The sequence below is a fragment of the Schistocerca cancellata genome, chromosome 3 (genome assembly GCF_023864275.1).
Source record: "Schistocerca cancellata isolate TAMUIC-IGC-003103 chromosome 3, iqSchCanc2.1, whole genome shotgun sequence".
NCBI lineage: Eukaryota > Metazoa > Arthropoda > Insecta > Orthoptera > Acrididae > Schistocerca > Schistocerca cancellata.
Genome location: NC_064628.1, coordinates 53,719,288 through 53,734,649, shown reverse-complemented (window position 1 = coordinate 53,734,649; position 15,362 = coordinate 53,719,288). Strand labels below are relative to the sequence as shown.

Here is a 15,362-nt window from a genome sequence, read left to right as displayed (position 1 = left end):
ATAATGGTAGTAGGAAGGAAAAGGATGTCTATAATTCCAAAATTTGGTACTACTAAAATCCGGCTACTGCTACTAGCAAATGAACTGAACAACATTGGGGAAGATTGCTGTATGAAAGTGGGGAAAACAACCTTGGTGGAATGAAGATTGTTAGTATGCAGTAAAATCACAAAACAGAGCATTCAAAACATGGAATGAAGCAAATCAAAAAATGCACAGGATATGGTCCCGACAACTAGAAAAGATGCTTCAAAATTAATTAGATGAACAAAAAGACAATATGAAAAACATCAGCTCAACATAATAGAAGATTAAGTTCGATGAATACCAGCGTCAAAATATTTGCTTCAGGAAGGAAAATGGAGACAGTTGCGAATAACAGCCTAGAAAATGGTGGAGGGTGATGCAGATATTTCAAAAAAGCTTCTACATTGCCATGGACCCACAGAAAGATTTATACCAGAATTTCCTCCACAGAGCAATCCAGATTTGCACATGCCAAAAGAAGAGAAAACTGCTACACATATTAAAAGGTTACAAAATAACTGCATCTGGTGAAGGTGGTATTGTTGCAGAGCTGCTGAAATCAACTGCCCCAAAAACTTTAGAAGAAATTGCATTGGTCATGCAAAACATTAGCCAAACTGAGAAAATCCCAGATGACTGGAAAACTGCATGATACATCCATTATGTGAAAAGCGAGACAGAATGGATGTTAATAATTATAGATGGATTTTCCTCTTCCTTTCTCATACAAAACTCTATTTCAATGACTTCTGGAATGACCACAACAACAACTTGAATGCAAAACTGTTGAATATCAAGCAGGTTTCAGACCAAATAGATCTTGCTCAGAACAAATTTTAGCTCTGAAACTAATTATTAGGCATCTACATCAATATCTATACTCTGCAAACTGTGTGACAGAGAGTACATCCCATGTTTCCAGTTATTAGGATTTCTTTGCATTCTATTCACATATAGAGCATGGTAAGAACAGTTGTTTAAATGCCTCTGTGCTTGCTGTAATTAATCGAATCTTGGTCTCATGATCCCTATGTGGGCAATACACAGGGGCTTGTAATGTTCTCCTAGAGTCATCATTCAAAGCCGGTTTTTGAAACTTTGTTAGCACTCTTTCTCGAGATAGGTTCTGTCAGTCTTCAAGATTCTGCCAGTTCAGTTTCTTCAGCATATCTGTGACATACTCCCATGGGTCAAACAAACCTGTGACCATTCATACTGTCCTTCACTGTATACATTTAATATCACCTACTAGTCTTATTTGGTATGGGTCCCACACATTTGAGCAATATCTAGAATGGGTCACTCACGTGATTTGTAAGCAATCTCCTTTGCAGACTGGACTGCATTTCCCCAGTATTCTATCAATAAATCAGAACCTACCACCTGCTTTTCCAACAACTGAGCATATGTGATAATTCCATTTCACATCTCTACAAGATGTTACACCCAGTTAGTTTGTCAGCAAACTCTTGAACGAGCAGCACTATTGGTAGGGAAAGAGGCCCTTCCAGGAAGCACCATGCAACTGCCCTACAGGCACACCCAAAATCAGTTGCCTGTTTCCTGCCAGCATGCGATGATTCACATTGATTCTGCTTATGCGATTTTAGTTACTAGCATCAGCCACTTCAGTTTGTGTATTCTGTGAAGTACTTAGTTTTTCAGAAGTGATGGATAAGCATACTACATCACAAGAAAATACACACGATACAAAGAAAAGATATTTTCAGAGTAAAGAACGTTGAAGAAACATCTGTAATGTAAATACAACTTGTATTAAAGAGTTGAAACAAAAAGAACTGTGGGCAGTGTTGACAGTCCCAAACAATGGGGTTAATTTTTTTACAAAAGTCAGCCTTGCCACAATAGGACACGTCAGAAGCAAATGTGAAAATACAGCACAAAGTTTAATTGGATTGCCAAGAGAGAGGCTAACGATTTTGGGAGGAACCCATTGTTATAGACAACTATAAAAAATTGATAATTCGACAAATAATGGAGGACTTTTACATCAGTCAAAAATATAGTGCCAACATATGCAAATTACATTACTTACTCCAACAAAACAAAAAAATCCATTTTTCTTGGCAGAAAGTTATTTTGCACATAACACTTCATGAAATGGATTTCTGTGGAAGAGATCTATAAGTAAAAGTGAGGTTCTGGTAGGAAGAACTGATGTAACTGTCTGGCAATGCAAATGTTAATATTAAGTTATGAAATTAAGAGAGCAAGACAGAAAGTTCTTTTGCATTGGCAGTACTTTGATGGACAACAACATTACTTTTAGCGCATGTTGTCTGGGTCCTGGCATTGATGGTATCATGGACAATGTTAGTGGAACCAAAAGGATTATTGTGGTGAATATTGGTTCAAATGCTGGCTGTATTTATTAGTCTACAACAAAGTTATTCTCTTCAAAATATTCCCTGTTATATATTATGTACCCATGCTAGCATTTTGCCTCGCCCCGCTGTCTGTTGCTGCTGGGTCATTCCATGTCAGTTCAACCAGGGGCTCCAGCTCACAGTCTCAGATTTGACTGAAATTCAGTACACTGATTCTACCTGAGTTACATGCACAGGAAAAAACAAAAATTTGAAAAATTGCCTGAAAAACATGGGTTTTCGAAGTGTGGTAGCACAAAAGGGACAAGTGGTATCCAAGCCAAATTTCAAACACTGCATAAGTAGACCATAATAATACATAACTCAAAATTTCAGCATGTTATTGCAAGACATTTGTGTACAATGGAAGTTGACAGATGTATTTGGTGATGTGGCCATTGTTCCACAACACAATTTTGTAAAAACGTATCATAAACTGTTCTGCCTCTTCTTATCCTCTCCCACAACTGTTTAATCACTAAGCAACAACATATAGGCAGATTAACACAACCTATCATTAATGTTCACTGCACATTAACTGCTAAAAACCAGTCAATTGTGCTTCGAACAGAAGTTCTCCCACACTTTAGCTACTGTACTCTGTACATTGAGTGGCAAATTGTACTGTCTTCCTGACACTGTGGTAGGAAATGGAACTGTCATAAGAATATGTTCAAAAGGAATCCAACACCTGACTGCCAAACGTGGCCAATGAAATGATCTTGCTGGTCCTGCTGGTGCCATGAAGTTCACAAATACATCACCTTCTACTTCACAGCACTCTGCAACACATCCTAAGTACCATTTGCCATCATAAACAGCAATAACATAGCAACCTGGTTGTATTTTGCTGCTTTTGCTTCTGAATCCTGAGGCAGACACACTGTGAAGACACATGTTGTGCATGAACCTATAGTTATAACGGGACAGTCTGCTCATCTACACATTGTCAGAGTCCGCTGGAGAGAAGTGACGATGGCTCCTTGTGCCTGCGACAGTTTTAACGTGTTCTAGTCTGCTTTTTAGCAACTGTTCGACTGATTTTACCTCATCTTTCGAAACATAGAATGACTGTATGCCAGAGATATTTTTCTGTACCCAGGTAAATAATTGAAGAGGTGTTAGAATGTGACCTTCTGTAGGGTGCTGCAGACTAGCTCGTGATGCCATGCGCTTAACAGTAACACCAATACCATCATATACATTTTTACCATGACTTATTGCGAAAAAATTCTATTCTGCGTGAATCTGAAAATTATGGTAATGTATGCATATGTTTTTGAGATTTTTACAGTTTTTGTACTGACTAGCTGCCCATCACTGAAGTATTTCGCAAAATGTATGTGAGGCAGCGTGTTTTTCACATATGCCATGACAGTACGAATGTGGGCATGAACTGCAATGGCATCATGAATTAAACAGTCACTAAAAATGCACAGGTTCATGACAGACACATCACCTGATTCACCTCTATAGTAAATTGCAAATGGCTGGAGAGTTGCTTGACTGTTGTCCCAATGATATCCTTGGATGGAATCTTGAACTATAAATGCATAATTTTCAGAAAAGTCTAGTATTACTATAATTTCATTTTGTTTCAAATTATCCTTACAAAACTGGAGATAAGCCGATTGTGCTGTTGCTGTGAAGCTGTGTGTGGTCAGTTTGTCCGTTTTTTGACAACAGATTTCAACAAAATCTTCCACTGTACTTTGCTTTGTTTCAAGACTTGTGCGATCCATGTGCGTCCGTTGTTTATAAGAAACAAATTCATCGTCATCCATAGGGAGTTCACCATACAGTTTTTTATTCATGTGTTCTGCAAGATTTGCTTTACCAGGACACTTTTCACACCTGTGTATCATGCACTGGTAGGAACTGATGTCACACACTAACAGCTTCATTGCACCTTTGTAATCCAGACCAGAATCCTTTATAGCAGCAAACATCAGCTTAGCATTTTGATGGGTCTCACATACACAAACATTGTGTGTGCCCCTTGCACTTACAGGAACAACCCATTTTGGCCGAAGATTGAAAAAAGATGATAAACCTACTTTGGTATTGGGATACTTTTCCTTGAATTCTACATATAGTTCTGATATGTTGCATAGCAACAGTCTTTTTTGCATCTGTACACATATATTGCCAATTTTCACCATTACATAGTCTTTTTTCCCAGGCATTATTCGACTGTAGTTATTATTTTCATAAAACTCCAACACTAGCACCTTTATTTCTGAACTCAATTGCTTACCCTGAGCCTGCTGAAGTTGTGGAAGCACACCTTGGGTTGCTTTTATTTTCCTAGCTTGCTTTACCATATATGTAGAAACATTGAATTCCTCTGCAGTGTAGTCAATAGACCAGCTGGAAGGTACAAGGGTAAGAATAGCTACTTTTTTTCTGACGTGTGGATATGACACATTTTTCTTTCAAATCATGCACAATTTTTTCCGAATCAGAGCATTTCTGGCATGATTTCTGTTCCTTTGGAGCAGATAGTTCTCCCTCTTCCACCATTAATGTGTCAGCTATTTTGTGTTTTAATTCCATTTGAGCTTCTTGTAGTTTTCTTCTCCCATAGCTGGGCCTGCCTCTTTTCCCAACTTTGTGTGTCTTCGTGGGAGACAAACCGAGAGCAGTCATTGAAGTATTTAATTGCTCATCTGCTGTGGCTGTAGGTGGCTGATACTCTTCGCACTGTCATGTAAATTATCAGAATATTCTTCATTATTTACATTATTTAGCAGTGTAACACACCTGGAACATAACTTTTGTCCTGGTTTCATGTTAAGTCCCATGCACTGATTCAATTTCAATACTGATTTTATATCAATTTTTCTGAGGCTATACTTCACTGTCTTCTTATGAATCCAAAATGGATAAAAGCAACTTAGGAAAGAATACTTATTCAGAAACACTTTCATATAATGATAACAAACACTGAAGTTTCCTGGAACTGTACTTCTTGTGCCCACAGGGTGTATCCCAGATCATACAGTACAAAGCGAATGCGACATTTTGTTCCATATGTTGTTTTATGACATTCAGATGCTTGTCCTCTACCAATACTGCAACTCGTTTGAACAAAAGGACCACTAGTACACTCTTCTGCCTCCATACTGACTTTCCACAACAGTACTGACCAGTCTGAACTAGAATCTTAAAAACATGAGTAACCTGTAATTGTTGCTTGTTTCCTTTGTTGTTCCTGCCTAACAATGACTCATTATGTCCCTGAAAACTACCATTGTTTAACTTTCTGTTGCCTAATGGTTCCCAACAATTGCTGCAGCTTTATCTGAAACAAGCTGTCTGCATCATCACTATTACTTGCTAAATCGTATTAAAAGAAATGTAACCAAATACATCTCTGTCAACGTTTATTGTACACAAATGCCTTGCAATAACAAGTTGAAATTTTGCCACATATTATATTATGGTCTATTTATGCAGTGTTTGAAATTTGGCTTGGATACCACTTGTCCCTTTTGTGCTACCACACTTCGAAAATCCAAGTTTTTCAGGCAATTTTTCAAATTTTTGTTTTTTCCTGTGCATGTAACTCAGGTTTTGTGACGGATATGGGCATGATGAGTTCTGTGTGTGTTTAGGCCACATTAAGTTTACCACAAAAAAATTTATACCCTTTTTGAGTGAATTATATTTGGCATAGAGGGCACCTACAATATGTACCTTTTAACGTATTACATTTTTTTAATCACATTTTGGAATTTTTTTTTTCCTCAGAAATATGTTGTTGCTGTTTTGATTCATGGAGTGTGTTCTCTAAGTGGATGTTACTGGGTTGTAAAAATTTCACCGGACTGTGCGGAATACTTCCAAAGTTATTAAGACCTGAAGTTGGGTCTGAAGATAGATTGCCAGATGCGGGTTGCAATTTCCGGGTCACGCCACCTTCTTTCACAAGCCATAATTCTGGAACTAATTGGCAGGGGAACTTAAAATTTTGTACATGAGTGTTCCACACTTGATAGCATTGGTGTGCTAAATTTCAGCCAAATCTGAGACGATCAGCTGGAACATTTTCTCAAATTGGTGGAATTGACATGGAATGACCCTGCTAAGAACCCTGAAAAACACAATATCATGTGGCACAAAGTGGTACTTGCAGCCTTCCTTCAGCGCCGGATGCTGAGGAGGGTGGAGCAGTGTCTGATGGTGGCGGCCGTGAAGTAATTCCATTGGCAATGGTCCATCTCATGGATGTGAATGATAGGAGGTGAGAAACAGTTGCAAAGCTTGATCCCTGGTGTGTAATGCAAAGTTTGGCCATTTGCTCCTTGAAGGTTCTGACAAAACGTTATGCTTCACTGTTTGACTGTGGATGGAATAGTGCACTATTCAGATGCTGTATGCCACTGCATTTACATACTGTTTTAGATTCATTTGACGTGAACTATTGTGGCTTCAGGCAAGCCTTTGTGGCAAAAAATAGAGGACAACACCTGAACTGTGCTATGTGATGTTGAGTTCACAGACACAGCAAAAGGAAACTTGCTATAAGAGTCTACCACAATCAAGCAACGAGTGTTCCAAAAAGGTCCTGCAAAGTCTGTGTGCACATATTGCCATAGTGACTGCGGCAGGCCAAACAGAGAATTTTTGTGGTGGAGCAGACTGATTTTCCACACATGTGTGACACTGTGATGTCATCTGTTCTATTTGGGTGTCCATACCCTGCCAAGTACAGTGTCGATGCACTGTTTCACACGAACAATCCTTCGTGAAGTAATTGCAACACTTCTTTTTCAAAGATTTGGGAACCAACACATGTGACTGTCCACTGTCATTTTGAACAAGAATCAGTCCTTGCTGTACACCAAGGCTATGCCGACATGCAAAGTATTGGCACCCTACAGAATTCTTTATGCTATGCAATGAGTGAGACCAAGATGTACGAATGGTTTTAGCAAAATGTTCAAATCTGAACCAGCTCCCCTGGCCTGTGAAATTCTGCTATAGTTGAGATGAAAGGACTGAAGCAATTCAGAATCCCAAGCATCAGTGTGACAAGAAGATGCAGCAGAAATGTCAAAGTCTGTATCAAGACCAATCAGAAGACGTGAAGGTGCATCCGCGTTACCATGTTTAGCTGTTGGACGATACACAATCTCATACTGATATTGAGGCAATAACAAAGCCCATCTTTGCAATTTTTCAGCATTTCGTACAGGGACCGGCTTCATCGGATGAAACAAGGACTTCAATGGCTTGTGATCTGTTACTAAGTAGAATTTCCTGCCATACAAATAGTGGTGGAATTTGGTTACACCGTACACAATAGCCAATGCCTTTTTCTCTATTTGTGAATAGTTACACTGTGCTTTGGACAACATTTTTAACGTGAAAGCAATAGGCCTGTCTGTGTCACCAATTCTGTGCAAAAGCATGGCACTGATTCTGTAAGAAGAAGCATCAACTTTAAAGTGAACCAAGCATCACTGAGCAATGCATCTTTAAGTTTTTGAAAAGCTTCTTGGCACTCATCTGTCCAAACAAAGGGGACATTCTTGCGATGCAAGCGATGCAATGGAGCTGAGATTTGTGCAGCATTCAGTATGAACTGAAAATAAAAGTTCATTTTCCCTAAGACTGACCGCAGTTCTGTGACATTGTGTGGAACTGGCAGGTCATGTATGGCTAGCAAATGTGACTGCAGAGGATGTACGCCTTGACTGTTTATGACATTACCAAAATACTGTAACTCTGGGTTAAAAACAATCACACTTGTCCAGTCGACACTTTAGTCCAGCATCAGATAACACGCGAAACAAAGTACACAAATTTGCAATGTGTTCTTCAGGTGTATGACCTGATACGACAACATCGTCTGAATAGTTTGAACAGTTCGGTACTTGAGCAGCCAGCTGTTGCAGATACTGTTGGAAAACAGTGGGTGCAGAAGCACTGCAAAAGGCAAACATAAATATTTAAACACGCCCAAATAAGTGTTCACAACACACATGGTTTGAGATTCTTCATCTAGTGGTATCTGAAGATATGTGTCGCACAAATCAATTTTTGAAAAGTAGCGACTAGCTCCTAATCTGTACATGAGATCCTCTGGGTGTGGAAATGGATAAGTATCAAAGTTTGTGGTTGACTGTAGACTTAAAGTCAACACAGAGGTGAATGTGACCTGAAGGTTTCGGGAGCAAAACCAGTGGACTTACGCATTGACTAACTTATATGGGCACAATAGCTCCATTATCTTGCAATTCTCTAAGTTCAGTAGCTACTTTGTCCCATAATGCAATGGGAACAGGTCTGGCCCGTCAAAATTTCAGCTGAGCATTGTCTTTCATAGTAACATGTGCAACAAAATTGTTAGCCTTGTCTAAACCTTCAGAAAAGAGTTCAGGGAATTCTTTCAGCAAACCAGCTACAATGTCTTTGACACTGGATGCAGTCACTGTTAACACATTGTCCTCAATTTTAAACCCAAACAAATCAAACGAATCAAGGTCAAATACGTTCTCACAGTCACGTGATTGTAGCATAGTGAAAGTCACAGTTAACTTATGCGAGCGATACATGGCAGGCAAAGTACATTTTCTGTGAACGATGATGTCTTGTCCATTATAAGCCATCAGATATGTGCTAGGTGTAGACAGGCGTGGGGAACCTGACAGCTTGCGTGTGTTACGTTTCAGCTATGTAACAGAGGTACCCCTGTCCAACTGAAATTTCACATGTTTTCCACTAAGATGCAAATGAACAAAATGTTTGTTAGACTGGCATAGCACTGAAGAAACTGTTCGCTTGCTAGTTTTGCTAATGCCTGCGGCAGGCATTGAATACACTGCATTGATTACACGGAGCTTGTGACTAGATTGTTATGAGTGGGCACAATTCCTATGTTTGTTTCATTGCAAACATACAGACTGTATGTGACCTGTCTTGTCACAAGATTTGCCTGGATGGCAAATCTTGGTGTTTGTGCCGTGAATAGCACCAAGGGCATGATTTCATTCTGTTCGCCTGTTTAAAGAACTGTTTACGCGACATGGTGCGCATGCACTGTTGCTGCCTACTGGACCGGTCATAAGCAAGGGATGACTCAACCCAACAAATTGGTGGCTTCTCAAATTTATCAGCCGACATGGCACCTGAATCAGTATTGAAGATGCATTGTTTAAAACCTGAAGAGTCCACTCCTTGTTTGTCAGAATGGATACAAAATGAATTTATTTTTATTTTGAGTGAAAATGTTAAGGAATAAATTATTGCAGATATAAAAAAAGCTAAATATTATGGAATAATTTTTGATAGCACTCCCAGTGAAAGCAGAACTGACCAAATGAGTCAAATAATTAGATACAGTCATACAGAAGACAACATCATGAAAGTTCAAAATATTTCTTAGTTTTCTTTTATGTTGGGAAAATCTCCAGAGGATATGTGAAATGATATCAACAGCAGCTGGAAAAGATGGGCTGGACATTGCACTGTAGAGTGTTCAAAGTTATGACAATGCCACATCACTGCTAGGTGTACATGCAGAACTACAACAAAAGATTCAAGAAGTTAGTCCAAAAACTCTGTTCAGTCCATGTGCTAATCATTCCTTAAATCCTCGTGGAGTTCATGCTTTCTCATTTATTCCCTTTTAAGTCACCAGAGTTGAAATTGTAGAGAAGTTACATTCATTCTTCTCATACAGACAGATTTGAATTACTTGTAGGGAAAAAAAAGGAAGAAGTTTGAAATGCCTGTCTGATATTTGCTGAATTTCTCATTACAATGTGGTTAAAGTCATAAAACGTGGAAACAGGTGTGAAAACTTTGGCAGATATACAAGATCCATTCAAAGCAAACCTTGATACTAGATCTGCAGCAAGCTTGCTCCTTTCACTTATAGGTGCTTGTCTCTATCTATCTTACATCAACTTTTGGCACCTGATATTGGAGGAAGTAAATTTAATCCAACTATAAAATTTATACTGGATAAAAGACTTGCTAAATTAAAAATCCTGAATAACTTTTAGCGATAGAACAAACTACAATTACAGGCACTGCTGTTACTTTTGGCACAAAAAATGCAATGATATGGACATTAACATTGACTGAGGAGAAAGAAAGAGGGTATATACAAGTATATATGTGGTTCAAAGCTAATGGCTTCTTACTAAATGAAAACAAAACCCAGACACTTTAGCCTCAAAGAGATTCCTAAATACCAAGAATTAAAAACTTAAATTTTTAGGTGCTACTATCGACAATAAATTGATATGGGAACCACACATTAAAAATTTACTGGCTAGACTTTCAAGAGTTATTTATCTAATTAGAAATTTAAAAGACATGTTCCCAATGACTATGTGAGATCAGCATATTTTGCCTTTTTCCAAAGCATCATCTCTTATGGAATCTTGCGGTGGGGTAGTAGTTGTCATGTAAATGACACTTTACTTTTACAGAAGAAAGTAATAAGAATAATAACGGACTATGATAAAACAAAACATTGTAAACCTCTGTTTATTAAATTGCAGTGTCTTACAGTAGTAAACTTATTCATCTACAATGTTTTATTGTACATTAGAAACAATGTCTCTAATTCTGTGTTGAGAAGTGATATTCATAGCCATAATACTAGAAACATCTAAATTTCTTGCATATATCTTTTAGTATTTATATTACAGTTACTAGAACAAAGGGTACACACATTATAAATACTTTTGTTTGGCCATTACATCTATATTATTCATTTTTTACTAAATGTACACTACAAATGCATCAGTTTCTAACCAGACTGGAGCCTCATTTGGTTTCACTAGCCCGGACCTCCGATGGGCTGAGTCCACTACTGTGGTTATGAAATTCACTATTAACAGAATTGAACCAGCTTTGAGACTTACCAAGTACTCTATGACAAAACATATATCTCAAAATACACAAAACTGCAGCACTAAAACACAGTCCTCAAACCAGAGTCTCTTTATGGGGCCCAAACACTCATTTTAAATGCATAGAGGGACACTGAATAACTCCAAAAAAGAGATTGTGAGATAATCAGGGAAATTTTAGGTCCAAATTAAATTATACTGAAAAAGGAATGCATAGGCTAAGAGCAAACAAGGAAACTGAAAAATATACCAGTATTTATTCGGATGTGATGCCAATATTTATTCAGGTATGAAACTGGCCAATATTTATTCAGGTATGAAACTGTGCAGGCTGTAATTGTACAGGCATAATAAAAGAATGTAGCCACCCAGGTTAGCTAGGCAGGTTGTGGAATTCTATGAGACCCATAGTGAAGCAGAAACTGAAACAATAAAATGGATCATTGTGGTAAAATACGACCTGAAGGAAGCAGAAAAAACACAACTTGATTACCAAACAGAAAAATTTGTAGGCAGAAATTTCACGACTGAATAGTTGGCCTGACAGAAAAACCCAAGAAGACTAGGACAGTGTAGTCTGACACGTGAAAGAAAAAAAGGCCATTCTGAGGGAATGAAAGTAATATGGGCACAAAGAAAAGATAAAACAAAACCCTAGAAATGCATCTTGTTGTGGTGGTGGTTGTTGGGATGTTTAAGGGGGACTAAACAGCGAAGGTCATCAGTCCCCCCATCTTGTTGTACACAGTGGGGACTAGTAGGGCCCAAACATAGGAGGTGGTGGTGGTGGTGGTGGCAGTGGTTTTAGTAGTAGTAGTAGTAATAGTAGTAGTAGTAGTAATAGTAGTAGTAGTAGTCTCAGTAACAGCAACAGCCATGTCATTTTTTATCTACGACTGAAACCAGTTAAGCTATATCATACACAGTTGTAATTGGAATTGTCCTTTGCAGATATTATACTTTTTATTGTGGTATCAGTAAAATTCCTATCAGTATACACTGTTAAGTCGCATATCTAGTGTCAATAAAGTTACCAAAGGCAGGGCAATGAAGAACAGACACCATATCTCCTGGCATAATAATTGAGATTCCAAGAATGATCCTTATTAGCCAACCTGTACTACGGACTTTCTTAATTTGTTGCTTTCCTACAAACAAATTTTAGCATACTTATATGCATCACAATGTAATAACATCAACACTGAGCTATTGTTTAAGTCTTTGATTATTGCAAATTCAATAGATTGCATGCAGTTACAATATAACTAGTAACCAATCATGTTAATAACTTTTATACAGTGTTTATCATTTATACTTGTGTCCACATGTATATGGAGACCGCACATATTATTTATTGTCAGGTGTCCTGGGAATCCCCTTTCTGGATGTTGTCCGTGTCCTTGCAGCAGTACTCTTGCTTGGTAATGTGCAGTTTGTGGATGGCCAAGGACTTGAGGTGGATGTGAAAGGCGATGTAGAGCTGAAATCTGTAGCCAGTCTGCTTGGTGTTTCATCAGTTGCCCTTTTCAGAGGATTAACATACAGAACACACAATGCCCGAGGACAACTTGTGAAATCTGTCTGTGATGCAAATATGGTGAGTAGTTATTCATAGTTTACAATCTTATCATTACAATATAAAATATTTTACAAATATGCTTTGAGGTGGGTATCTACCAGTGATATGTTCAGTGTAAAGGGAAATGTGATACTGTACAGTCCTGGGTAGAATAAAAATAATGGAAGAAGTAAAGGTATCCAATCATTGTATTGTTGCAGTTTTGATTGATTGTGGGCGCATAAATAAGATTTAGATTTAGCTGAGTTTTCAGATACTCTCAGTTTTGAGAACAAAAAAAAGAAGAAAAAGGAAAGAAAAGCACTTGTGGCTACACTATCAAAATTGACTACATTGTCCTGATACTCAGCTCAGTTGTGATTAGGGCCTGTGTCTGGTGGAGTGGGTGGGAAAAACAAGCAGTGGTGGGGGTGGGGGTTGAGAAGGATGGAGGAGGGAGGCTGATAGTTGGTCGGGAAGGGTGTAAGGGTGTGGGACATCGCAGCATGCTCAGGTGGTGGCAAGGGAACTGGAAGAATGGATTGCAGAGTGTCAGACACAACAGAGGTGGGAGGGAGGGAGGGAGTGAATGAGTGTAAATTAATGGAGCAAAGTGGGGGGGGGGGGGCTGAGAACAGGGTGGAGGTGGAGGGGAATGGGAGGCAGCACCTAGCGGAAGATGAGGGTAGGAGGATTGCAGGAACATAGGCTATGTTGTAAGGACATTTCCCATCTGTGTAGTTAAGAGAAGCTGGTATTAAGAGGTGGGATCTGAATTACAAAATTTATGAACAATTAAAGTCGGCCATGTCAAGTAATGCAACATAATCTGCCATTGGATGGTAAACTTTCCTGTTGGCCACAGATTATCAGTGATGATTCATTTGATTAGACAGCTGGTTGGCTATCAGGTATGCCCCCATGAAAAAGGCTGTAGATAAGTTGCAGCATGGTTGCTGTGTGACATTCCTGCTTTTACAGGTGCATAAGACAGGTCTTGCACCTTGGGTTTTGTAGGGAGATTACCTATGTGGCAAGTGAGCTGTATAAGTAACATTTGATTTCTATTAATGTGACCTTCTGCCACTGACATAAGTCATGGCAGTTGAAGTAGTGTACATACGACATTTGGTTGAACGGAATCAGTGCAGTAAGATGTGGCAATGACCGCACCATGAGTGAAGTTGCCCAGTTTGTTGGTGTATCATCACAGGCTGTTCAACTTATGTACAAAGAATATTGTGCCACTTGCACTGATGTAACACAAAGTAAGAACAGTGGTCATAAAAATATCCTAACCAACAACTGGAGATGAGTGTCATGCCTTGTCAATGACAATCAGTTTCAAACCCAACAGAAATTACACCTTCCAGTTAATGCATGCTCACCTCAACCAGTTCTTGAGTGAACACTGCAAAGGGACCTGTTTTCAATGGACGTTTGGAGACAAGTAGCCCATAAATTCAACTAAATACCTGGGTGTTACAACTATTAACAACTTAAATTGGAAGGAACACACAGAAAATGTTGTGGGGAAGGCTAACCAAAGACTGCATTTTATTGGCAGGACACTTAGAAAATGTAACAGACCTACTAAGGAGACTGCCTACACTACGCTTGTCTGTCATCTTTTAGAATACTGCTGCGTAGTGTGGGATCCTTACCAGATAGGACTGACGGAGTACACCGGAAAAGTTCAAAAAAAGGCAGCATGTTTTGTATTATCGCAAAATATGGGAGAGAGTGTCACAGAAATGAGACAGGATTTCAGCTGGAAATCATTAAAAGAAAGGCTTTTTCATTGCAGTGGAATCGTCTCACAAAATTCCAATCACCAACTTTCTCCTACAAATGCTAAAATTTCTGCAGATTACAATGCTGGGCCATCAACAACTGTCAGCATGTGAACCATTCAACAAAACATCATCAATATGGGCTCTCGTAGCCGAAGGCCCACTCGTGTATCCTTGATGACTGCTCAACACAAAGATTTACGCTTTGCCTGGGCCCGTCAGTGCCAACATTGGATTGTCAATGACTGGAAACATATTGCCTGGTCAGACAAGTCTCGTTTCAAATTATACTGAGCAGATGGACATGTATGGGCATGGAGACAAGCTCATGAATCCATGCAACCTGCATGTCAGCAGGAGACTGTTCAAGATGGTGGAGGCTCTGTAATGGTGTTGGTATGTGGAGTTGGAGTGATATGAGACCCCTGATACGTCTAGACATAACCCTGACAGGTGAAATGTACGTAAGCATCCTGTCTGATCATCTGCATCCATACATGTCCATTGTGCATTTCGACAGCCTTGGGCAATTCTAGCAGGACAATGCAAAACCCCACATGTCCAGAATTGCTACACAGGGGCCCCAGGAACAGTCTTCTGAGTTTAAACACAACCGCTGGCTGTATCTGGAATGCCTTGCAATGTGCTGTTCAGAAGAGATCTCCATGCACACGTACTCTTATAGATTTATGGTCTGCCCTGCATGATTGATGGTGTCAGTTCC

At 39.1% G+C, this 15,362-nt stretch overlaps 1 protein-coding gene across 1 annotated transcript in view; it reads left to right on the top strand.

Annotated features, from left to right (window-relative positions):
• Positions 1 to 15,362, top strand: part of LOC126176953 (myosin-I heavy chain) — a 184,569-nt gene that overhangs the window by 70,086 nt on the left and 99,121 nt on the right. Inside the window, exon 6 of the mRNA XM_049924160.1 lies at positions 12,649 to 12,884. Within this exon, the coding sequence (XP_049780117.1) occupies positions 12,649 to 12,884 (236 nt within the window). The remainder of the gene's footprint in view (positions 1 to 12,648; positions 12,885 to 15,362) is intronic.